General features: G+C 37.1%; 1 protein-coding gene across 1 annotated transcript in view; it reads right to left on the bottom strand.

Annotated features, from left to right (window-relative positions):
- Nucleotides 1–25634, bottom strand: part of MALRD1 (MAM and LDL receptor class A domain containing 1) — an 803589-nt gene that overhangs the window by 514061 nt on the left and 263894 nt on the right. Inside the window, exons 21-22 of the mRNA XM_032425534.1 lie at nucleotides 16246–16422; nucleotides 13281–13443 (exon numbers count right to left, since the gene is read on the bottom strand). Coding sequence (XP_032281425.1) covers nucleotides 13281–13443; nucleotides 16246–16422 — 340 coding nt within the window. The remainder of the gene's footprint in view (nucleotides 1–13280; nucleotides 13444–16245; nucleotides 16423–25634) is intronic.

Below are 25634 nucleotides of genomic sequence, written 5' to 3'. Positions count from 1 at the left end.
TACATCTTTCAGTGACAAAGTATAGTAAATCAAGCCAGACTGCATTTATAGGCACACCTTAGAGATATTGTGGCTCAGTTCCAGACCACCAAAATGAAGCAAATATTTCAATAAAGTAAACCAAAAGAATTGTTTACACAATATTGTAGTTTATTAAGTGTGCAACAGCATTATGTCAAAAAAAACCCCACAGTGTATATACCTTAAATTTAAAATAACTTCATGACTAAAAATGTTAACCATCATGTGAGCTTCCAGTGAGCTGTAATCACTGATCATAGATCCACATAACAAATCAAGTAATAATGAAAAAGTTTGAAATACTGCAAGAATTATCAAAGGTGACAAAGAGACAAGAAGTGAGAAATGCTGCTGGAAAAAAAAATGGCACCAAGAGACTTGCTCAGTGCAGGGTTGCCACAAACCTTCAATTTGTAAAAAAACAAAATATGTGTGAAGCAAGGCATGCCTGTATTAAAAGGTGTTAAACTGATTAGTTATTAAGGAAAAAGAGGTGTTTTTTCCTCATAACATTTACCAAAATAAGTTGTCAAATGAATTAAGGACATAATTGTGAAATGCTGAAACTACTGACATACAGTAGGAAATACATGGATATAGAAGGTGCCAGAGGGGGGACTTCACATGGATATAGAATTTTATATGAACATGGATATAGAAGGCCTTTCTAAGCATAAAAGATGGAGTGATGTCAGCAAGATGGCAGGAAAAATGGTTTCTGTTCAGTCCCCTCAGAGAAAGACCAATGAGCAAGTATCTATAAACAAGGCATCCCAGAACCAGGAGTGAGGCTGAAGTACACCCTTGGCTCATTAAAAAAAAGACAAAATGCATTTGAAGGGTAAAAGGTGCAGTTTCACTTTGACCCAATCACCCCTTCCCAAAGCCAGCACAGTATGGCACCAAGATGTACCCCCAGGAACCTCTGGTTTCCCCAGTGTGAAAATGAGCCCAAGGTGGGCATCCAGCTTCCCCAGTGGTACAGGTGCTTCTAAGGATGCCCACTTAGGTCTCATCTCACAGGGATCACTGGAGAAATAAGTGGGGTCAGACGTCCAGGTATCAGAGACGGAGAGGGAAAAGGAGTTCATAGCAACTAATGCAGGGATCATGGTGAGCTATGGTCCTGTTGGTGGAAGTACCTGAGCAGAGATCTTAACCAGTGGCTCTTCCCATTTACAGAACATTACAGATGATGACTCTCTCTGGCCAGGGAGCTCAACTGGCTAGGTTTGGGTCTGGGTCCCCACCCAAAGGGCCCTAAAGACAGAGCCCATTCTATAGCCCACCCACACAGGGAAGGAAGTCAGCAACCCAACCCAATGCTGAACACTGCTTCTGCCCCACCCAGACAGGGAGCCTAATCAGTGAGCCCTGGGAGGTCCCACAGCCCAGGCTACGACCCCACCCAGACAGGGAGCCAAGCCAGTAGCTCTGTCCAACTGTTGAGCCTAACCAGGACACCTGAATAGTGCCCATGGGCAGCCTTGAAGCTCAACATACAGTACTGCCAGGACATAGAGCATAACCAATGGCCCTGTCCAGCGCTGGAATGAACCCAGCCCACGGCCCTGACTGACTGCTGAGCATAGCCTGAGGTTCTACCTAATCCTAAAGAGGCCTTATCTGAATGCTGAGTCATGCCAGAGGCACATCTGGATGGGGAGCACAGCCTGCATCCTCACCCAACCAGGCCCAATTGCAGCCCCAGCCTGCAGCCCCACCCAAACTCAGAGTCCAACCAGTAGCACCACTCTGCCAGGGAACACAGCCTGTGACCCCAGCCAACCAGAGATGAATGCTGAGTCCAGCTAGCGGCTCCACCTGACCATGGAGCCAAACCAACAGCCACCCAGTGAGGGAGCCAGCCAAGCTTTGAATGCCAAGCAGAGTCAGCAGGCTCGCCTGACCACAGAGCTCAGCCAGAAGCACTCCCCTCTCAGAGAACAGACAGGAGCCTCCCCTCATTAGAGACCCTAATAGCAAGCCCCTCCTGCCCACAGTTACTTCCATCTGACCCATCCGAGCCCCAAAGTGAACTATTATTGGCTTCAAAGAGAATGCTGAAACTGTAAGATAGTTTATGTAAGCCTTATGGCAACAACAAAAGAAAAACCTGTAGTAGATAAACAAAATACTGACATAGAAGAATCAAAGCACACCACCACAAAGAGTCATCAAATCACAAAAAGACAACAAGAGATAAAGAACAGAATAAAGGAGCTACAAAACAGTGAGAAAACAATTAACAAAATGGCAATAGTAAGACCCTACTTATCAATAATTACTTTAAACACAGGTGGATGAAATTCTCCAATCCAAAGGCTTAGAGAAGCTGAATGGTTAAAAAATGAGAAACCAGATCCAACTATATGCTGCCTACCAGAGATTTAGTTTTAAAGACACACATAGGCTGGAAGTGAAGGGATAGAAAAGATTCCATACAAATGGTAACCAAAAGAGAGGAGGGGTGGCAGTCACAAAAGACACAAAAAGAAGGTCATTGTATAATGATAAAGGGAATAATTGATACAAGTGATATAATAATTATAAATATTTATGCATTCAGCATTAGAACATATAAATATATAAAGCAAATAATAACAGAACTACATGGAGAAATAAACAATACAATAATAGTGAGGGATTTTAATATTCCACACCCAATAATGGATGGATTACTCAGAAATCAAAAAATAAAGAGCACTACAGTGTTATTTGAATATATATATATGACTCTATATAACATATGACTATGTTATATGATTATATATTGCTATTTGAGTTAACACTACATAGTGATATTTGAACACTATAGACCGAATAGACAGCAGACATATATGAAACATTCCATCCAACAGCAGAATACACATTCTTCTCAAGTCCATACAGAACATTTGTTCAGCTACAAAAAAAGTCTTAACAAATTCCAGAAAATTAAAATTATATCACATGTCTTTTCTGACCACAATGGTATGAAGCTAGATACCAATAACAGGAGGAAAGTTAGGAAATTCAGAAATATATGGAAATCAAAACATGATCCTGAACAAATGATGAATCAAAGGAGAAATTTAAAAAAAATCTCGATACAAAATTTATGAGATGCATTAAAAGCTCTTCTAAGAGGAAAGCTTACAGTTATAAACACCTACATTAAAAAAAAAGAAAGATCTCAGATAAGCAATCCAAGTTGACACGTCAAGGAACTTGAACTACATTCAAAGTTAACAAAAGAAAAAAATAATTAAGATTAGAGCAGAAATAAATGAAATATAGAAAAAAAAAAAAAAGCAAAAGACCAAAAAACTAAGGGTTGACTTTTTGAAAAAGGAAACAAAATGCACAAACCTTTCACTAGGCTAACCAAGAAAAAAATAAAAGAGAGAAGACTCAAACGAATAAAATTATCAATGAAAGAGGGATATTACAATTGAAACAACATAATTCCAAAATATCAGAAGAAACTACTAGCAATTATATATCAACAAATTGAATAATCTGGAATAAATTGATAAATTCCTAGAAACATGCAACCTACCAAGAATGAATCAAGAAGAAACAGAATATCTGAACCGACTAAGAATGAGTAAAGAAATTGAATCAGTAATCAAAAGCCTCCCAGCAGGGAAAAGCCCAGGACAAGATGGTTTCACTCATGGATTTGACCAAACACTGGTAAATTTAAAGAATTAAAGCCAATCCTTCTGAAACCCTTCCAAAAAAACTGAAGAGGAAGGAATACTCCCAAATTCATTCTATGAAACCAGCACTATCCTGATACAAAGCCATACAGACACTGAAAGATAATAAAACTGTAGGCCAATACCCCTGATAAACATAAATGCAGAAATTCTCAAAAAACTAAAATGAATCAAATTAACAGCACAGTAAAAGGATTATATGCCATGATTAAGTGGGATTTATCCCTGGGATACAAAGCAGGCTCAACAAATGCAAGTCAATAAATACGATACACATATTAATTTAATGAAGGATAAAAATCACATGATTCTTGTAATAGATGCATAAAAGCATTTGACAAAATTCAACATCCTTTCATGACTAAAAACTCTTTAAAAACTGGGTATAGAAGGAACATACCTCCACATAATAAAGCCCACATATAATAAAAAATAAAATTCCTGGAAAAAAACATAGGGTAAAAACTCCTTGATGTTGGTCTTGGTAATGATTTTTTGGATATGACACCAAAAGCACAAGCAACAAAAGCAAAAATAAGCAAGTGGGTCTACATCAGACTAACAAATCTTCTTTACAGCAAAATAATTTACTAACAAAATGAAAAGGCAATCTAAAGAATGGGAGAAAATATTTGCAGACCATATGTCTGATAAGGGGTTAAGATCTAAAATATTTAAGGAACTCTACAACTCAATATTTTAAAAAAAAAAAAAAAAAACCCACCAAATAATCCAATTTAAAAAGGGCCAAAGGATGTGAATAGACATTCTTCCAAAGAAGATATCCACATTGCCAAGAGGTACATGAAATTGTGCTTAACATCACTAATCACCAGAGAAACACAAATCAAAAACATAAGGAGACATCACCTCACAACTGTTAGAATGACTATCATCAAGAAGACAACAGGTAACATATGCTGGCAAGGAAGTGGAGAAAAGGAAATCCTTCTTCCCTGTTGGTGGGAATGCAAATTGGTGAGTAATTATGAAAACCGTATGAAGGATTCTCAGACAATTAAAAACAGACCCACCATATGATCTACCAATCCCACTTCTGGGTATACACCCAAAGGAAATGAAATTAGTATCTCTAAGAGATACGTACACCCCTATGTTCATTGCAGCATTATTCACAATAGCTAAGATATGTAAAGAACCCTAAGTCTCCACTGACAGATGAATGGATTAAGGAAGCATGGTGTGTAATACACAAACACACACACACATACTGTGCACACACAGAGGAATATTATTTAGCCATAAAAAGAAGAAATCTTGCCATTTGGGACCACATGGATGAATACTGAAGGCATTATGCTAAGTGAAATAAGTCAGACAGAGAAAGATAAAAATACCATATGAGCTCACTTACATGGTATTTATAAAAACCAAACTCATAAAAATAGATAGTAAAATGGTGTTCACCAGGAAGAGAGGGACGGCGGGATGGGGGAAATGGCTACAAGATAAATAACTTCTAGGGATATAATATACAGCATGGTGACTATAGTTAACAATAATGTACAGTATATTTGGAAGTTGCTAAGAGAGTAGATCTTAAATGTTCTCACCACACACCCTAAAAACAGTAGCTGTGACATGATGTATGTGTTAACTAACCTTATTGTAGTAATCATTTCCCAATATAATCACATTATACACCTTAAATTTACACAATGTTATATGTCATTTATAACTCAATAAACCTGAGGAAAAAATATCATTCTGGAAAAAATAACAAAAAGAGAAACCATAAAGGATACAGGTGGCAGACATACCATGCACAACCTGAAAATTCGGAAATGTAAAAACAGTATAAACTAATAAAAGGCCAATAAAAATTGGGGAAAAGCTTTGCAACATTCATAACAGATAAAAAAAAAATGCCTCAATGCTTTAAAAGATCGTGTAAGTCAGTAAGAAAAATAATAAGCACTACCTACTGAAAACCAAGCAAAGAGCACAAACAGGAAATACAGACACACACACACACATACAGAGAAATACAAATGGACAAGGCACACATACACACAAACTTGATTACCCTGATTAGTATTGAAGAAATTAGCTGCTACTTTAACCATATTTTTAAATTGAAACTGTGAAAAAAATAGTGTTTGGCAAGCATACAAGAAAAATAGACATAGTCATATACTTCTTGCAAAAAAGGTACATTTTTGAAGAGTAATTTATATATCAAATGGTTAAAAATGAATGATAAGATAAAAATTCTACTCTATTTTTTTTTACTCTTCGGATATAATCTGCAATGTGTGCAAACCTTGCACACATTGTTCAGTAAAGACTGATTAAATTTGTGTATAGTCAAAAGCAACTCACAAATTAATAGTGAGGAACTGAATTAGTGAATCATGGTACATCCATTTAATGGAATACTATTGGCCCTTTAAAAGTATTGTGAATAGTTGTTTACAGATTGTATATAAAATTAAAAGCAGATTAACTGAAAAGAATGTTGACTTTTTATTTATTGTATTAATTGAAAGTGATGTGGTTGATGGCATAGACATTCACACACTTTTATCATGTGTGCTTTTATCATGGTGGTATAATTATCATTGATGTGGTTTATCTTTCCTACCTATATTTAAATATTTTCCTACAATAAAAATTAATTTTCCCTTTTGTGGTAAAAGGAAAGAATTTTTGTAGAAATTTAAAAAGTTAAGAAATTCTTAAGAGAGTCAGTATGTGGTCTTTACCAATAGTATTATCTTAGTTCATTTGTATTATCCAATAACATCCAAAAATAGAGACTCCAAGACTGCCTTCAAGTGTTATTAAAGACACATACACAACCAAGACAGACCTGAAGACTTGACAAGTTAGCTGAGCCTCCCAGGGGACCTCTGTTTCAGCAAGTAACACTTTCCCCTGAGCATTACATATCTATTCATGCATATGCTGGTTCCATGTGTGATTAAGTTTTCTATTCTTTCTAGGGCCTCAAAAAACACATGCCTAACAAAACAAATTATGTGCCTAACCAAGGCTACCTCCGCATCTTTCAGGCAATAAAGCTCTTCGATGTTTCCTCTAGATCTTGTCTAACAATAACAGTTCTGCGCAGGAAATAGAATAAAACTACATTTTTTTCATTTTAACATAGTTAAAGGAAAAGCATATTTTAAAATGATACAATGAAAATGAATTTTTAATTAACTTCTGAATGCAGTTATAACCATAATATAAAATTATTTTATTAAACAGTGATCTTTGATAACAACATAAAATCATACACTGCATGATGAATTTATTATTAAAACTTTAGCATGCATAGCAAATATACCACCTAATCATTGTATATTTGTTATTTTAGGTATGGTCTGCAAATAGTACTTTCAGCAAAGATTTTTCTTAAACTCCATGTTTTGTTTTGTTTTGTTTTTTAAGGTTTTATTTATTTATTTGACAGAGAGAGCACAATCGGGGGAGCAGGAGAAGTAGAGAGAGAAGCAGGCTTTCTGCTGAGCAGGGAGTCCGATGTGGGACTCGATCACAGGATCCTGAGATCATGACCTGAGCCGAAGGCAGACGCTTAACCGACTGAGCCACCCAGGCGCCCCAAACTCCGTGTTTTTAAGCCACGGTAGTTAACTTTTAAAATCACTTACCAAGCTAAAATACCCTGGAATAAAATTAAAATGATTTAATTCAGCTCATTAACACAAATTATTAATGTATGCAAATATAAAGAATAGGTGCTTAATTCAAGGACAATGTAAATAGAAGCAATTTTTCTTGTGCTTTAAAGGTCCAACTATATTCAGTCCTGTGGCAACATGGCCAGAAATGCCGCTTCCCACAAGTATTACAACAGTTAAGAGAAAATTATTACAGTTAATTTAGATTTTGACTCTTTGCACTTTTATTTTTATTTCAGCAAAAGTGTTACTAAAGCCTGGTATTTAACCATTATTCTAGATTTATAAAACTGGATCTTTTAGAAATTATATTGAGAGAGTGCTAAAGCATCTAAATTGGCTTATAAAATATTAGCTTATCTAATTCTTACCAAAGAAGGCTTGGAGAAAGCAATAATTCTAGTATTTAATGCCTAAGAGATTAAAGCTTTGGAAATTGTTATTGTTGCAGAGCAGAAAACATTAAAATATTTTCAGTTTTACTGAAGCTTTTATCCACATTTATATCCAGCACTTAGATACATGATGATATGCAAGGTTGTGTCACAGGGACAGTTTGCATTATTTATGTGGCTTTTAGTTTATAATGATGTTAAGCCTCCACAAATGCATAAGAAGGAGGTGCATTTCCAACAGTGGGGGCTATAACTCATTTCTACCTGAAAGACAATGACTAGTGTTATGAAATAAAAAGAAAAATCTAAGAAAAAGTACTCCTACTTTACAAACGACACACTTAAGAAACTGTGTTCTATCTAATCTGCATTTTTAATGAGATAGTTCATATTCAAATAGTTTCTCAACAATCTGTAAGCAAACTAAAATCCAATGTATTTTAAAGTATCTGTCTTTTCCAGAGAGGCAAAAAGGTCTGAGAAAAAATGTTGGGTATTATACAATGAATGGAGCAATGTAGAGGGTGCCTTGAAATTACATGTCTTCTAGATTAATTGAGGGTAAAGATATTTTTTTTTTTAAGATTTTATTTATTTATTTGAGAGACAAAGAGGGAGAGAGTGAGCAGGAGGGAGAGGGAGAGGCAGACTCTGGGCTGAGTCCATCCCACGACCCCAGGCTTCATCCTGTCCCCGAGATCATGACCTGAGTGGAAACCAAGAGTGAGACACTCAACTGACTGAACCACCCAGTGCCCCCTGAGGGTAAAGATATTTCTCACATGCTATTTTTCAAATATAACAGTTATTTTTCAAGACACAAATTTCATTTTATTTTTAAATGCAATTACCTTAGAACAAAATTTCGTTTCTTTGTCCTGAAACATTTTGTACTATTTTTGTAATTAGTCACTAGATTTAGAGAAAAATCAATCTGCTCTGACCAAAACTGGAAAAAGGAAGTGAGAAAGCCGTCCTCTTTCAGCAATACCTTCCCCACTTCCTGCCATGGAGGCCTCTAGGGGTGAGGTCCTAGAACCTTCTAGGAATTACACTAAAATACAGATTGCCAGATGTACTCCTTGAGATTTTGATTCAAGTGTTTCAGAATCTGCATTTAAATATATTGTGTATATATAAATTGACAGTGGCCCTTGATCACCATTTTGAGAAACTTCTCTAAGGCTTCTATGAATACAGTTAGAAACCACTAACCTAGAATAAGCATACATATTCCCCTAGACATCATTCCGTATCAACAATGAAGTGTGGAGAACTTAATTTTGCCTGCGGGGATGATTTCATACTCCAGATAAATCTTAATATTAACCCTCATTTAACCAATAAATGGGCATTTAGTAAAAAAAAAAAAAAAAAGAAAAATTGATTTAAGGGCCAAGAACTCAAAACCTTGCTCTCCTTGGGTTCTTGCAGTAAAAATAAGTAAGTTGGATCAAACACAGTCTCCTTCTAGGAGATAAAAACCATTATAAATTTATGGTACTTAGCTATAAACCAACTTACATGCTATGGTAAAATTGCCTGAGCTAAAAGACTAGGCTAATTAAACTGATGCTGGAGGTCAGAGCAGAGAAGTCTGAGATCATATAAAACTACAAATGGGGAGTTCAGTCAGTTGAGCATCTAACTCTTGGTTTCCATCAGGTCATGACACAACAATTCCAAATCTACAATATTCTAAACATATTTAAATTTGAATTAGCTTCAAAGCTCAGGTGCCAGGTGATCCAAATATCTTAATTCAATGTTAAGCAATTAAAAAAATTCTCAACTGAGTAGGACTAATGTTTTTGCCAAGTTCCCTAGTAGTACCCGGTATGCAAATGGATATAAACTCAATTTTCTTCTGTTTTTTTTTCTTTTCTTTTTTACTACATTATGTTTCTTTTTCCAAAACACTAAAAAAATAACTTTTCAACTAAATGTTCCCTGTCACTGTGTAAGTTAAAGGAAATGGAAATTTCACCCAACTCCAATCTCAAAAGAACATGCAAATTGCAACTGATGATATTTACACTGAAAGCATTTACTTTATTTCACTGGAGTACAGCTGAGAACAGTATCGATTTCTATGTGCCTTGATTTCAATCCTAGGTAAAAATCATGCTTAGGTGCCCTTAGTTGGGCCTTGCTGAGCAGGGTGTAGAAAGAATCCACTCACCAAGCCCTGTCCCAAGGCCATGCCTGCACATCCCCAGCCCGAGAAGAAGTGATACCTTTTTCTAAGTCATATCAAAGTGTTGAATAAAGCAGCTGTACTCTCCACAAACAAAGTGAAAACTAAAGATGTAACTCTTTTTTTTGGGGCCACGAAGTTCATTTCAGATACTTAGGTAGAAAGGCTTACAAGTCCATTAAAGTGTGAAGACCAAATGGTAGAATGTCACTTGGAACATCACTTCTTTTAGCTTTTACTACTACATTTTCATGATGAAACACACATATTAAGATGTTATCTAAGGGGCGCGTGGGGGGCACAGTCGGTTGTATCTGGCTCTTGGTTTTGGCTCAGGTCAGGATCTCAGGGTCATGGGATTGAGCCCTGTATCAGGCTCTGCACTGGGCGTCAAGTCGGCTTGAGATTCTGTCTCTCCCTCTGTCCCCTGCCCCCCCATTCTCTCTCTCTAAAATAAATAAATAAATCTTTAAAAAAAAAAAGATGTTATCTAAGATTTGACTACACAATGAAAACTTCCCTACATATTCCCACACCACCATGACTTCTCTAGACTTTTTATTGCTTCATTAAGTATATGAAGTGAGACAATATTTTGAAATATACAAATGTGCTCTTTTTCTTTTGCGCTTGTTTATGAATGATTTTCACCAACCTGAGCCTGAACCCATCTTTGCCTTAAGGAGAATTGAGATCACAGAATATGAAGACGAAGAAAGAATTAGTGCAGAGCTTTTTGATTTTCAAAATTGGGTCTTGTAAACTATTTCAAACACAATGGGCTTAAAAACCTGGCTTTAAATTTCTGGAGCCACACATCTGAGAGAGAAAAGTATTTTCTAAGTTAGAAAAAGCTTCCCTTTAAATATAAAAAAATAAAATTTGGAAAATGGAGCTTGGAGATTTGCTATAAGCCACTGAATAGGATGGATATATGATGCATAAAAACTATTTCTTAGGACAAAGTAAAAATGTCAAACCTTCCTTGGCTGCAGAAGGAGCCTAGAGAGGAGAGGGGAAGATGGCTAGGGGAGATGCAAGCTTAGGGACCACTCCCTTCTCCAGATTCATTGTCATGTAGAGCACATCTATTAAACATTATCTGACTCTTAAATATTCTTATTTAGGGATGCCTGGGTGGCTCAGTCAGTTAGTTAAGTATCTGCCGTCCGCTCGGGTCATGATCCCAGGGTTCTGGGATCGAGTCCCACATCGGGCTCCCTGTTCAGCGGGGTGTCTGCTTCTCCCTCTCCCTCTCCCTCTGCCTGCCACTCCCCCTGCTTGTGCGCGCACTCTGTCAAATGAATAAATAAATCTTTAAAATAAACAAATAAATAAATATTCTTATTTAAAATTTAATTTTTTTTACTTTGCAGCCTATAATTATAAAGCACAAATATACAGGTCCTAATCATCAACTAATTCATTCAACAAATAATTATGGAGACTTTTTATGTATCAATCATTTAGAAATAATGCAATAAATAGGGAAGCCACAGACCCTGTGATTACTCAGAGAATGTGCAGTCTATGGGGGGTGCAGAGAAGGCGAGGAGAGAGACAAGGAAGTTAAAAGCCAATTATATCACTGTGCTTATAATATGCTACCACGTTTCTATTCAGACCTTTATCACATAGAAGGGAGATTCTAGTCTGCCTTTTTCTTGATAGAAATACAGATGATTAATGCAGTGCGGTTTGTTTGGATGTGCCAGAGAAACTTTCTGAAATTACTCTTTGCTTTTCTAGGAGTCAGAAGCAGCCAAAGGAAAATTCGTATACTGAAATCTCCAAAATTAACTGCCAACTGTTGAATGCGATCAAAACACTTGGTATTCGTATCTGCCACTCTACATACTTTGGGCAACATGACTGCTAATATCGAAATCAAATGATGGTAATACTGGAACCATTTTAACAAAATAAAACAAAAGAGAGATCAGAAAACCAAAGTAAAAAAGTCAGCCCAGAAGATATTGTGGCTCTCTTCGAGTACCAGGTCTTGTTGGCCAAGGCAACGACTGACGGGCAGTAGACACACCACTGTCAGTTTTCTTTGAAACAGAAGCCATAGAAGGGGGGCTCTTGAAGCTTCAAATGAGGGGAGGTGTGAAGGCATAAAGGTTTTGAAAACATTCTCTGTAATATAAATGGGGATCCCTTTGCTGTCTTCAATAGTACTTCCATGAAACAATTAAGAGGAAAGAATGAAGGATGGGATCTGATAAGAAGGAAGCACTCAACATATCTGTGGCCTATAAAACAGGGAAAGTTATGAAGCCTTGGAAAGAAAAGACCAAAACAAATGACAATGAAGATCAAAGACTAGAAGAGGAAGGAAAAAAGGGGTGAGGAGAAATAGGAGCTGGAAAAGGAGGAAACAGAGAAAAGATTTGGGCGGGGGAAGGAAGGAATAGATAATTTTATTTTTTAATTTCTTTAAAAAAATTTTTTTTTAATTTTTTAAGTAGGCGCCAAGCCCAACATGGGGCTTGAACTCACGACCCTGAGATCAAGAGTCACATGCTCTACTGACTGAGCCAGCCAGGTGTCCCTGAATAGATAATCTTAAAACAACATAATAACAGTGTTTTTCAATGAGTGGTGATATTACAAATTATTTTTCTTACGCTTTTCTCTAGTTTCTATGACTTTTATAAGAGCATTCACAGCTTTTCCTTTTTTTTTTAAAAGATCTTATTTATTTATTTGAGAGAGAGACACACAGTGAGAGAAGGAACACAAGCAGGGGGAGTGAGAGAGGGAGAAGCAGGCTTCCTGCTGAGCAGGGAGCCCAATGCGGGGCTCAATCCCAGGTCCCTGGGACCGTGACCTGAGCCAAAGGCAGACGCTTAACCAACGGAGCCACCCAGGCGCCCCAGCTTTTCCTTTTTTTTTTTTTTTTAGGATTTTATTTATTTATTTTGGGAGAAAGCACAAGTGGGGTTAAGGAGCAGAGGGAGGGGCAGATTCAAGTGGGGTGAGAGGCAGAGAGAGAAAGGGAGAAGCAGACTCTCTGCTAAGCAGGGAGCCCAATGTGGGGCTCGATTCTGGGACTCCAGGATCATGACCTGAGCTGAAGACAGACACTTAACCGACTGAGCGCCCCCATTCACAGCTTTTTTAACTGAATAGCTGTATTTTTCTTCTCAGTTCTATATGAAAGAGTACATTTAGCCCATTTAGTCTATAAGTTCATCATTCATTGGCTTAGGGTAAGATGGTGTGGCAGTAATTTGAGAACTGCTTAACACACAGTTCCTAAGAGACATGTTCAAAGTATGTGGTCACTTACGTTGTATGATCCACCAATGGCCTGTGATTTTCTTCCCCATGATGAATACTGATTCCATTACCAAGTCCCCATCTGAAAGTATTCGAATCTTGAATTAGGTTTTCTAGGATTGGCTGGTACCATTGACACAGGCTTCCTTCTTCAAAGCTGCAAACTTTCGTAGCTTGAATAGAGTAGAACAAAGACAAGATGAGCTAATCACAATAAATGTGTCAATAGGGGCACCTGGGTGGCTCAGTCATTAAGTGTCTGCCTTTGGCTCAGGTCATGATCCCAGGGTCCTGGGATCGAGCCCTGCATTGGGCTCCGTGCTCAACGGGAAGCCTGCTTCTCCCTCTCCGACTTCCCCTGCTTGTGTTCCTTCTCTCACTGTGTCTCTCTCTGTCAAATAAATAAATAAATCTTAAAAAAAAAAGTGTCAATAAATGGCAATTTCTACCTATATCAAGCACTTTCTTACTGCTGGGTTTCTTTTTTTCAATTATCTTTTAAGCATAATGAAAATAATTAGACAAATGATTTGTATTATCACTAGAAGAGTTTTAAAGAAATCTACGTGTACTATACTGAAATATCTACAATAGCTATAAATGGAAATAAATGCATATACTAAAGAATTTGTTCTGAAAAGGAGGTGAGATTTTAATTAGGTCCTCAAATAGCAATCTAGGCATTGCCAGTCTCTTCTCACATAACACTGACATTGCTTACCAACTTCTGGTGAGTCTGTTCTTTTGACAAAGCTAAACTTCAGCTCAGCCTTTGAAGGGGTTAGTTCAAATTCCAAACTACTTAAGTTCAAATCAATAGTATTTTCCTTGAAAGTTTTCAATATTCTTGTAATGACTGTATCCTAATATCATATGAAATTACATGTCCAGTGATTTGTGAAATACCTAGGCTGTGTGTGAAATGATCTTTCTTCCTCTCTCTCTGAACGTGTCCATGTGTCTGTCTTAAATTCTCCACTGTTCCTATGTAGACTGTAGAAGACTCCAGCTTTTAAATGGCATAAGCAATGTTGGAAAACCATCACCATCTTTTAGAAACTCAAGTTCATGATTTAATGTAAAGTTTGAGAAGAAAACACTCCATCAAAAAAAAAAAAGTGATTTTTAATCATAACATTCAAGTGTGTCATTTAATCTCTGACATTAATAGTGATCATATAATTATATTTATCTTGTGAAGAGATTTAAAATTGTTTTCTTTTTTTAATTTGTTTCAGAGGTAAAGTTTAGTGAGTCATCAGTTGCATATAATACCCAGGGTCCTTAATGCCCATCGCCCAGTTACCTCATCCCTCACCCCCCGGAGATTTAAAATTCAATAGGATTCTCTTCTTCATATCATTAAAAAAGAAAAGAATCATAGATTTTTTTTGAAATTAGAGGGCATAAAGTTCTAGTCAAGCAAGATGAATGAGCTCGAAGATCTGCTGTACAACATTGTACCCAGAGTCAACAATAATATATTGTGCACTTAAAAATTTGTTAAGAGGGTAGCTCTCGTGTTATGTTCCTCATACAATAAAAAGCATTAGAAAATGTAAGACCATAGATAACAGGCAGATTTATTATATAATAGTTCATCTTACAAAAAGATGGAGGAAGAAAGATCACATAATTTGTTCAGAGTAATAATTCAGTTCATGTGTATTCATAGTAAATTAATAACCCATGATTTTAAAATAATAATTTCATGGGAGATGTTCATTCAGGACATTTCAAGAACTGTATCAAAATTGCCCACTCCACCATAAATGACGTAACTAAAATTGCAAAGTTGAAAAAAGAAGAAAGTCAGTATTCACTAAAGATACTCATTAGGTGTAATTAACTCAATTCTGTGTAAACTTTCAGAAATACAACAACTTATGTATGATCATAACAGGATTTGGCCTTCCCACGAGGAAGTTTGAATACCACAACACTTTCCATTATATTATCTCCCATCTGCAACGCACCGTATGTATCCTTAGCCAATGTGAGGTAATTACTATCTCGTCTCATCCACAGAGTGAGTTAGCTTTGATTTTATGAGTTTTGGGGTCTAGCTAAGTTAGTTAATTTATTGTGTATTTGTACACTAAGAAGCATTTCTTTTTCTAAGTTAAAATAAATATGAACCTTATTTGACTTTTCAAGTTTTGGAATTTCTACATAATGCTGACAGAAGACAGAAGAGAGTTTCACTACACTCTATTATCTGCGTGGTCTGAACCCTTCATATCATCCAGACACTTGAGAAATATTATAGTATAGGAAATTCATATACCATCCAATAAATAGTGGGGAAGGGGAAAAAATAGCAAAAGTGTTCACTCCTTCTGACCTTGTGCTTTGCCCATACAGACACAGATCAATTTTTCTCCTCTAAGACTGTATCTCCAGTTGAGACGTTCACTTCTAAATTAAAAATTTGCCTTAAAAGCCATAGATTGGCAGATGCCAAAAAGTAAAAACCATCTTTCAATAGGGACACAGGTGAGGAAGGGCCCATCTATATTAGCATTGGTTCTTATGAATTCTACATATTTAACGTAGTATTCATCTTTCTATTTTGGCACTGGCAAAATTTGAACAAATTCATCTAATTTGAGAGTAATACTTCCACTTTAAACATTCCTATTTCATGAGTGTGAGGAGTAGAATAGAGCCAAACAGGGGGGTATATAAAAGAGCGAGTCAATTATAGTCCCAGAGTCAAGTAAAGTCCACGAAACAAGTGTTTTGAATCCAAAACTTCAATTTAAAAACACTTGCCTCTTGTTGAGCATCATAGAAGAATGCATGCTGATTCTTCCACTATAATTTTCTATACAAACAACTTTTATGTTAAGAACCTGCTCTAAGTCAAGTTGAAAATTTCTAACTAGGACACGAGGCCATGCTACTTAAAAATTATACTAGTATTGTCTTATCTGTTTTATGCTATGTTTAATACAAAATAGGAATTCACCTACCGCAGAATGATTCATCTGACTGGTCAGGACAGTCATATCTAAAATCACATGTCTGGATTTTTTCAACACAGTGACCATCAGACTTGCAAACAAATTCATCGTCTATACAGTTGTGTGGGGGTAATGTTACTGGAGCTGACATTTCTGGTGGAGTTGGGAGGTCCACTGGCAAAGTACCTTGATAAGAGATAACATACAGGCATAATTCAGTAATTTTCCACTTAAGATTTTACACAATAAGCTTTTCTTAGTATGTCTTACATTGAATATTATAAAGAATATTTGGCAGTCTTTGGTAATATGCTGAATTTTATGTAAGCATATAAGTTGGAGTCCTCGGTCTTAGCAACAACAAATAACTGGATATAAATAGATGAAGGTGCAGATAGAAATTACTGAAAAACTGTTCAGAACTCACTGAATAAATGGGAGGCTTAAGGACAGGGCTAGGATCACTGGGAATCAAGGGAGTCCCAGATACTGGCATTAGGAATCAGAGTTAAGGTCTGGTTAAACCTTCTAGTCCACTAGGTAAATAAACTTTGCTCTTCCATTGTAACAATTAATCCAGCAACTCCTCAATCCTTGTTTCACCAGCCCTCACATATTCAAGGTTGCAAGACAGAGATTCATCTGGAAGTATTTATATAATTAAGATAATAATTTCTGAAATTACAGAGCTTAGAAGAAATTTATAGAAGCTAATTTATACAGTAAGTTATTCAAGCAACATTTATTAATAACACCCCGTGTCATGGACATGGTAGGTACAACAGATTGAAAGCCAAATATGCCATCACTGCTGTAAAATAATTCACTGAGTAGTGGATAAGGCACTCAGGTAAATCTTTCATTACAGTTCCATAGGATACATTTATGAGAAAGAGTATAACACCATGGAGGCAAGAATGACACCTATCCTTTCACTCCTGCATTCAGAGCATAATTCACAGAACATGATACATGGTGAGCACACTATCATCACTTAGAAATGACTGAATAGACAGATGGAAAGACGGATGGATGGATGGATGGATGGATGAGTGAATGAACAGATGGACAACTGGAAGACTGTACAGCATATGGAGAGCACATGAAAAGCATACATTAGATGGGAGGCAGGGAATACTTCCTGGAAAAGTAATGTCTTCAGCTTTTAGCTTTATTTTTTAAAAAGATTTTATTTATTTATATGAGGGAGAAAGAGAGAGAGTGTATGCACAAGCATGGGGAGGGGCAGAAGGAGTGGGAGAAGCAGACTCCCTGATGAGCACAGAGCCCCACAAAGGGCTCTATCCCAGGACCCTGAGATCATGACCTGGGCCAAAGTCAGATGCTTAATCAACTGAGCCACCCACACATCCCAAGTTTTTAGCTTTAAAAGATGAGGAGTTGCTGGCAAGATGGAAATGGGTATAAGGTCCTTTTGGGCAATGAGCAAAGATTTGTGTGAAGGCAGAGAAATATACTGGCCCATTGTTTTTGGAATGCTGTGAGAATTTGGCATAGAGAACATCTTGTGACAGAGTAAGAATGTGTGTGATAAAGTCACTAGATGTGGAACTGGTTGGGAGACAATTAGCACATCATAAAGAGCTAACTGGGACCAATTTAGGAGTTTGAAATAAATATAAAAAGCGGTGGAGAAATGCCAAACTATACAATTTCCACTTTAAGAAATACTTTTCTGGCATTAGTGTGAAGAATGATTTGCAGGTGGTTCTGGCATGGAAGAGAACAGCTAAGCTTTTACTTTAATTCCAGGCAACTAATAAACCAAAGCAAAAGAGTGTGGAGGAAAGAGCAGAGACCTGAGCAATATTAAACATCCAATATCTAGAGGACTGGGGATTTAGGTGCTATTGGGAATTTGAGGAAAGTCCAGTAAGTACTACCTTGTTTCTCAGCTCAAGTTTTGAAGTAATTAAGAGCTAAGAATGAAGCATATAGGAGATAAATCAAAATATCAACATTTTATGGATGAAATTGACAATGATCTACATCTCTAGACAAGTGGTCTTTTAAAGCATAAAACTCAGAAAGAAACAGCCTCTCTAAGTTACAATCTATGCTGGAAACTTCCAGCTCTCCTTGTATGGAAGCCTCCCATTGTGAACTACAGCAAGAAGTTAAGCAGATCTCCTGCTTCCTTCAGCGAACTAGCTCAAAAAAAAAAAAAAAAAAAAGAAAGAAAGAAAGAAAGAAAGAAACTAAGAGAACAGGTATGCATGCTCAGGCCCTCCTTGCAAACTCAGCAATCGTTGTTACTTTTCCACAGTTGACATTAGGATTCACTCTTGGGGTTTTACTCACTATGGGTTTTAACAAATGTACAATGATGCTTCCACCATTAGAGTGTCATACAGAGTGGTTTCACTGCACTAAAAATCCTTCATGCTCTGCCTTGCCATCCCCCTTTGCCTGAGTCCCTGGCAACCGTGGATCATTTTACTGTCTTTAAAGTGTTCCCTTTCACAGAGTGTCATATAGTTGGAATCATATAATATGTTACCTTTTCAGATCAGCTTCTTCCCCTTAATAATACGCATTTAAGTTTACACCAGGTCATTTCATGGCTTGACAGTTCATTTCTTTCCAGCACTGAATAGTATTCACTGCTTTAGGGCATTCAATTAAATGAGTACTCAGTTAAATATTTATTGTATGAATAGTCTGTATCTCTTCTCAAGCAGGGCAGGACCTTAATATACCTTCCTTACTATAAAATATTAAAGTGTGCTATAATACACATTGCTGTACATTTCTCTTTGAACATTTCTTTGTGAACACATGCCAACGTATTTCCAAGACAAAGCACCTTGAAATGAAATTGCAGTTATAGGGTATGTGATCAGTCAACTTAAGTAGTTGTTTTCAAAAGTGGTTTTACCCATTTCCACTCAGAAATGTGTGCATTTCTCATATTCTCAGAATCCAGCTAACACTTGGCATTATCCAATGTAAGAAATATTTGCCAGTATCATGGGTCTGAAATAATTCCTTTGTATTTTAACTTGTATTTCCCTAATTATTGAGAACTTTTTTTAATTTTAGGGGCTACTCAGGTACCTTACTCTAGCTTTTGACTAACTGTTCAGATCCCCTGTTCTTTTTTCCTATTGAATTCTTTGTTTTTTCTTATTAATTTATGGTTTATTTCCCATATACTCTATACTAATCCTCTGTCATTTACCTCGGTGACAAATATGTTCTACTAATCTATGATAGGTCTTTTCATTTTGTATGGTGTCTTTCAAAATAAAAATTTCTAATTTAATGCCTTTCAATTTATCAGTTATTTACAGTTTGTGGTTTAAAGCTGCAATGGAAAAAAAATTCGTTCCTGATTTAATATTATCAATATTTTTTTCTATAATTTTCACACAATTTTGATAGTTTTACTCTTCACATTTAGGTCTTTGTTATCTGTTGTCTGTGATAAGAATCTAAATTCAATTTTCTTTGTATGAATGTCCGATTTTGGATCTACTAATATATTGAGCAAGTCAAATTTTTCTCACTTATTCCATATTTGATTATGAAATGTATTACTCATATATAAGAATGGATAGAAAACATATGCCTGGTTTAAACAGTAATAAAAAGAATAGCCATAAATCTACCATCTAGCTTATGAAATTAAAATTCACAGCTTTGAACCCTCCACTGTTTCCCTGCTGATCACATATTGCCATCTCTCCAGGTTAGCAGTACGCTGATCTTGTGTTTTTCATTCCTGTTTTCATTTGCTTTTTTTTGAAAGATTTATTTATTTTTCAGAGATAGAGAGCACACATGGCGGGGGGCGGGGGGCAGTGTGGGAAGCAGAAGTAGAGAGACAAGCAGACTCCGCACTGAGCATGGAGCCCAACATGAGGCTCAATCTCACAACCCGGAGATCATGACCTGAGCCAAAATCAAGAGCTGGATGCTTAGCTGACTGAGTGACCCAGGCACCTCTGTTTTCATTTGCTTTTATCATTTTCCTCATTTGCATATATGCCAGATGACCTTCTAAGTGCCTATTAGTTCATTATTTGATTAAATGAGTTGACGTGAACTTCTTAGAACAGTGACTATACAGATGGAACACCACATAGGTCCTTTTTAAATAAATAAACCATTTAAATTTGAAATTGGATGACTCATTCTCTATGTTACTTTTGGCAACTTGATTTATTTCCTCAGCAATGTGCATTCACCCATCCATGTTAATTATGCTCTTGCAGTTCACTTATTTTGACCGCTGTGTAAGATTTAACTATGTGATCATATATATTATTTAGCCATTCTATCATCAGTGGGTTGTTTTTTTTTTTTAGCTGATTCTGTTTGAGGTTTTATTTCATCCATTTCCCCTGATGTTTCTAGGAGTGGAATTGCTTAGTCAGAGAGAATGGAGAACTGTATGTCAACTTTACTAGAAAAAGCTAAACTATTTTCCAAAGTCATTGCATCAATTTCCATACCTCCCAGCAGTGTATAAATATTCTGATTGTGTTGTGCACACATTATCCATTGGCGTATGTAGATTTACCCATGTGTTTGCCACTTTCTCTGCTGTCTATTCCCTTGTGTATCTCAGCCCTTGTTGAGCTCATTTTGTCTTTGATGCTCACATTTACATAGATTATTTGATAAGAGTCTGCTGCAGTAGTCTTCTTTTGTGTATTTGCGGATATTATCCTCTGAATGCCTTTTCTCACCCTCATTCCTGAGGTTTTTTTTGCTCTAGGCTAACAGTTATTATTTCTCCAGAACTTTTAAATTATATTCAACTGTCTTCTAAGACTCTCATGCTTGTTGTTGTAAAGTCCATCATGAGTCTAATTGCGGTCTTTTTGTAATTGTATTTTAATCTCTGGCTATTTTTAACATAACCTCTTTTCTTTGATGTTTTTATAATTCATTTCCCTGGACTTATTCTTACTATAATATTTGCATGAGGTTCACTACACTTCTAAATCTATGCCTTACATTAATTTTAAGCCAGCATAGTCTTTCAAAATGACTTCTCCATTTTCTTTATTCTCTTTCTGGAACTCCAACAGCTTTTATCATCAATCCTTCAAGTTGAGTCTACCCCTCCATTTTCCCCCTCTGTATCTCTATATATATTGCTCTCTGAAATTCTCTCATACCTTTTTCCCATTGACAAATCAAAACATCGATGTTATCTTTCAGCTACTTAATTCATCCACTGAGATTTTTATTTCATTGAATTTATTTCTCATTTCAAGAAAGCCAACAGGATTTTTTTTTAGAATGTTCTGCACCCCCCCCCCCCTTAAACAATGTCATGCTATTTTCTTAGGCTTGGAATTCTTTAATATTTTTAATTTTTTATTGGTTTTCTATTTTTACATAACAAACTTCCACAGACTTTAGACGTTCAGACTAATAAACACTTACTGTCTCACACAGTTTCTGGGAGTCCAAAGTGCAGAAGAGTCTTAGCTTTGTGGTTCTGACACAGGGTCTCATAAGATTGCTATCAAAATGTCAGCAAAGGATACAATCATCTGAGGGCTGGCCTGGGGCTGAAAGATCTGCTTCCAAGGGGGCTCACTCACATCCCTGAGAAGTTAGTGCTACTATTGGCAGGAGGCCTCAGCTCCCAGGCTTTCCCCACAGGGCTACTTGAGTATCCTTTTGACATGGTGTCTGGATTCCATCAGACTGAGTAATCCAAGAGAAGACAGGGGAAGCCTAGCTTTGGAAATTACTCACGCTCATTGCCATGTGTGTCAATGGTTAAACAGGTCAGTCCTACTCAGTGTGGGAGGGGACTGGTACACAGTGGATGAGTACCAAGAGTGGGGAATCACCGCATAAATTGCAGCAAGATGGCAGAGGACTAGGAGACCTAAATTTCATCTGGTCCCAGGAATTCAGCTGGATAGTTATCAAACCACTCTGAACACCTACAAACTCAACAGGAGATTGAAGAAAAGAATAGCAGCAATTTTACGAATAGAAAAGCGACCACTTTCTGGAAGGTAGGACAGGCAGAGAAGTGAATCCGAGGCAATATTCGGAAAATAGACGGTGGGGGAGGGAGCCTCCATCAGCCATCACCGGCAAGTGATAGAGCAGCAGAGCACAAAATCGGAACTTTGGAAATCTGCTTCACTAAGGGAAGTCGCTCCAGTGGCTAATCAGGGGGTGGAACTCTCGCTGGGACAGTGTGGTCGCAGGACCCTCGGGGTGACATAAAGACCGGAGGTGCCTGAGTGCGGCAGAGCTTCCAGGTATTGGAGCACGGAAGCCAGCTGCAGAGACAGAGCCAAGGAGTGGGCTCTCAGCTCGGGGTTACCACAAACGGTGATCCGTGGCACAGTCGGGCCACTGCTCTTCCAGCAGGGACCCAACAAGCGGCAGATCAGGGAGACTCCCCTTCCTTCCCCGGGAGGAGCGGCACGGGAGCACACCGCAGGGATCTGCTGGGTTTGGAGACTCCACATGGGGTCATGTGCCAGAGAAAGAAACACTAAGTCACAGACCAGGTGAGCATGGAGTATGGCTTGAGACCAGGGAGAGAGGAGTGACTGACTGCTTTTCTTTGAGGGTACACTGAGTAGTGGGGCTCTGAGCTCTCGGCTCCTGTGGGACCAGGGATTGGGAGGCCGCCATTTTCACTCTTGTCCTCCAAAGCTGTACGGAAAGCTTTCAGGGAACAAAAGATACTGAGAGCAAACCCGAGCAGATTACTTAGCATGGCCCCTGACAAGGGGGCTGCAATTCCACCTCGGGCAAAGACATTAGAGAATCACTGCAACAGGCCCCACCCCAGAAGATCAGCAAGAACATCCAGCCAAGACCCAGTTTACCAATCAATGAGAACTGCAAAACTCCAACACGAGAGGAATATAGCACAAAGAATTCATGGCTTTTTCCCAATGATTCTTTAGGTTCTCAAAGTTAATTTTTTTAATTTTCTTTATATTTTTCTTTTTCTATTTGTTTTTTTGAATTCTTCTTCTGTTTTCAACCTATATCTTATCTTACCAATTCCTTTTTTAAAAATTTTTTTTTTCATTTTTAGAGTCATATTCTATCCCTTCATTGTATTTAACTGCTTTTTTGTATATGTATATGTTTTTCATTCTTTAAAATTTTGGGATATGGTTTCTTCTAACAGACCAAAATAAACCCTAAATCTAGTGTATGGCTTTGTTCTAGTCTCCCACCTGATCACATTTTTTTATTTATTTTTTTTCTTTCTTTTTTCAACCAACTTATCAATTCCTTTTTTAAAATCTTTTTTAATTTTCATCTTTACAGTCACATTCCATCCCTTGATCATATTTACCATTATTTTTGTATACATATAAGTTTTTCTTTCTCTAAAATTTTGGGAGGCAATTACTTCTAAAAGACCAAAATACACCCAAAATCCAGTGTGTGGCTCTGTTCTACTCACCAGCCTGAGTATAGTCTTTTTTTTTTTTTTTCCTTTCTTTGCCAACCACCCCCACCTCCTCCAGTTTTTAGGTCTCTTCTGATTTGTTTAGTGTATATTTTTCTGGGGTCATTGTTACCCTTTTACCATTTTGTTCTCTCATTCATTTATTCTTCTCTGGACAAAATGACAAGACAAAAAACCTCACCTCAAAAAAAAAAAAAAGAACAAGAGGAAGTACTGACAGCCAGGGACCTAACCAATACAGACATTAGTAAGATGTCAGAAGTGGAGTTCAGAATGACGATTATAAAGATACTAGCTGGGATTGAAAAAAGTATAGAAAATACTAGACAATCCCCACTCCGGAGAAATAAAGGAACTAAAATCTAATGAAGTCAAAATCAAAAAGGCTATTAAAGACATGCAATCAAAAATGCAGGCTCTAACTGCTAGGATAAATGAGGCAGAAGAAAGAATTAGTGATATAGAAGACCAAACGATGGAGAATAAAGAAGCTGAGAAAAAAAGAGATAAACAATTACTGGATCATGAGGGGAGAATTCGAGAGATAAGTGACACCATAACACAAAACAGTATTAGAATAATTGGGATCCCAGAAGATAAAGAAAGATAGAGGGGGGCAGAAGGTATATTGGAGCAAATTATACTGGAGAACTTCCCTAATTTGGGCAAGGAAACAGGCATCAAAATCCAGGAAGCACAGAGAACCCCCCTCAAAAATCAATAAAAATAGGTCACCAAACCAACATCTAATAAAAACTTACAATCTCAGACAAAGAGAAAATCCTGAAAGCAGCTCACGACAAAAGGTCTGTAACCTACAACAGGAGAAACATTAGACTGGCAGCAGACCTATCCACACAAACTTGGCATGCCAGAAAGGACTGGCATGATATCTTCAGAGCATTGAATGAGAAAAATATGCAGCCAAGAATACTATATCCAGCTAGACTGTCATTGAAAATAGAAGGAGAGATAAAAAGCTTCCAGGACAAACAAAAACTAAAAGAATTTGCAAACACGAAACCAGCCCTACAAGAAATATTGAAAGGGGTCCTCTAAGCAAAGAGAGAGCCTAAAAGCAACATAGACCAGAAAGGAACACAGACAATATACAGTAATAGTCACCTTACAGGCAATACAACGACACTAAATTCATATCTTTCAATAGTTACCCTGAATGTAAATGGGCTAAAAGCCCTAATAAAAAGACACAGGGTATCAGATTGGATTAAAAAACAAGACCCATCGATATGCTGCCTGCAAGAGACTCATTTTAGACCCAAAGACATCTCCAGATTGAAAGTGAGGGGATAGAAAACCACTTAACATGCTAATGGACATCAAAAGAAAGCTGAGGTGGCACTCCTTATATCAGACAAATTGGATTTTAAACCAAAGACTGTTACAAGAGATGAGGAAGGACACTATATCCTACTTAAAGGGTCTATCCAACAAGAAAATCTAACAATTGTAACTATCTATGCCCCTAAGATGGGAGCAGCCAATTATATAAGGCAATTAATAACAAAAGCAAAGAAACACATCGACAACCAGACAATAATAGTGGGGGATTTTAACACCTCCCTCACTGAAATGGACAGATCATCTAAGCAAAAGATCAACAAGGAAATAAAGACTTTCAATGACACACTGGACCAAATGGACTTCACAGACATATTCAGAACATTCCATCCCAAAGCAACAGAACATACATTCTTCTCTAGTGCCCATGGAACATTCTCCAGAATAGATCACATCCTAGGTCACAAATCAGGTCTCAACTGGTACCTAAGGATTGGGATGATTCCCTGCGTATTTTTAGACCACAATGCTTTGAAACTAGAACTCAATCACAAGAGGAAAGTTGGAAAGAACTCAAATACATGGAGGCTAAAGAGCATCCTACTAAAGAATGAATGGGTCAACCAGGAAATTAAAGAAGAATTTTAAAAATTCATGG

The sequence above is a fragment of the Phoca vitulina genome, unplaced genomic scaffold (genome assembly GCF_004348235.1).
Source record: "Phoca vitulina isolate PV1807 unplaced genomic scaffold, GSC_HSeal_1.0 scaffold33, whole genome shotgun sequence".
Lineage (NCBI taxonomy): Eukaryota > Metazoa > Chordata > Mammalia > Carnivora > Phocidae > Phoca > Phoca vitulina.
The sequence above is the reverse complement of the archived record's forward strand: the minus strand, read 5'-3'. Positions and strand labels throughout refer to the sequence as shown.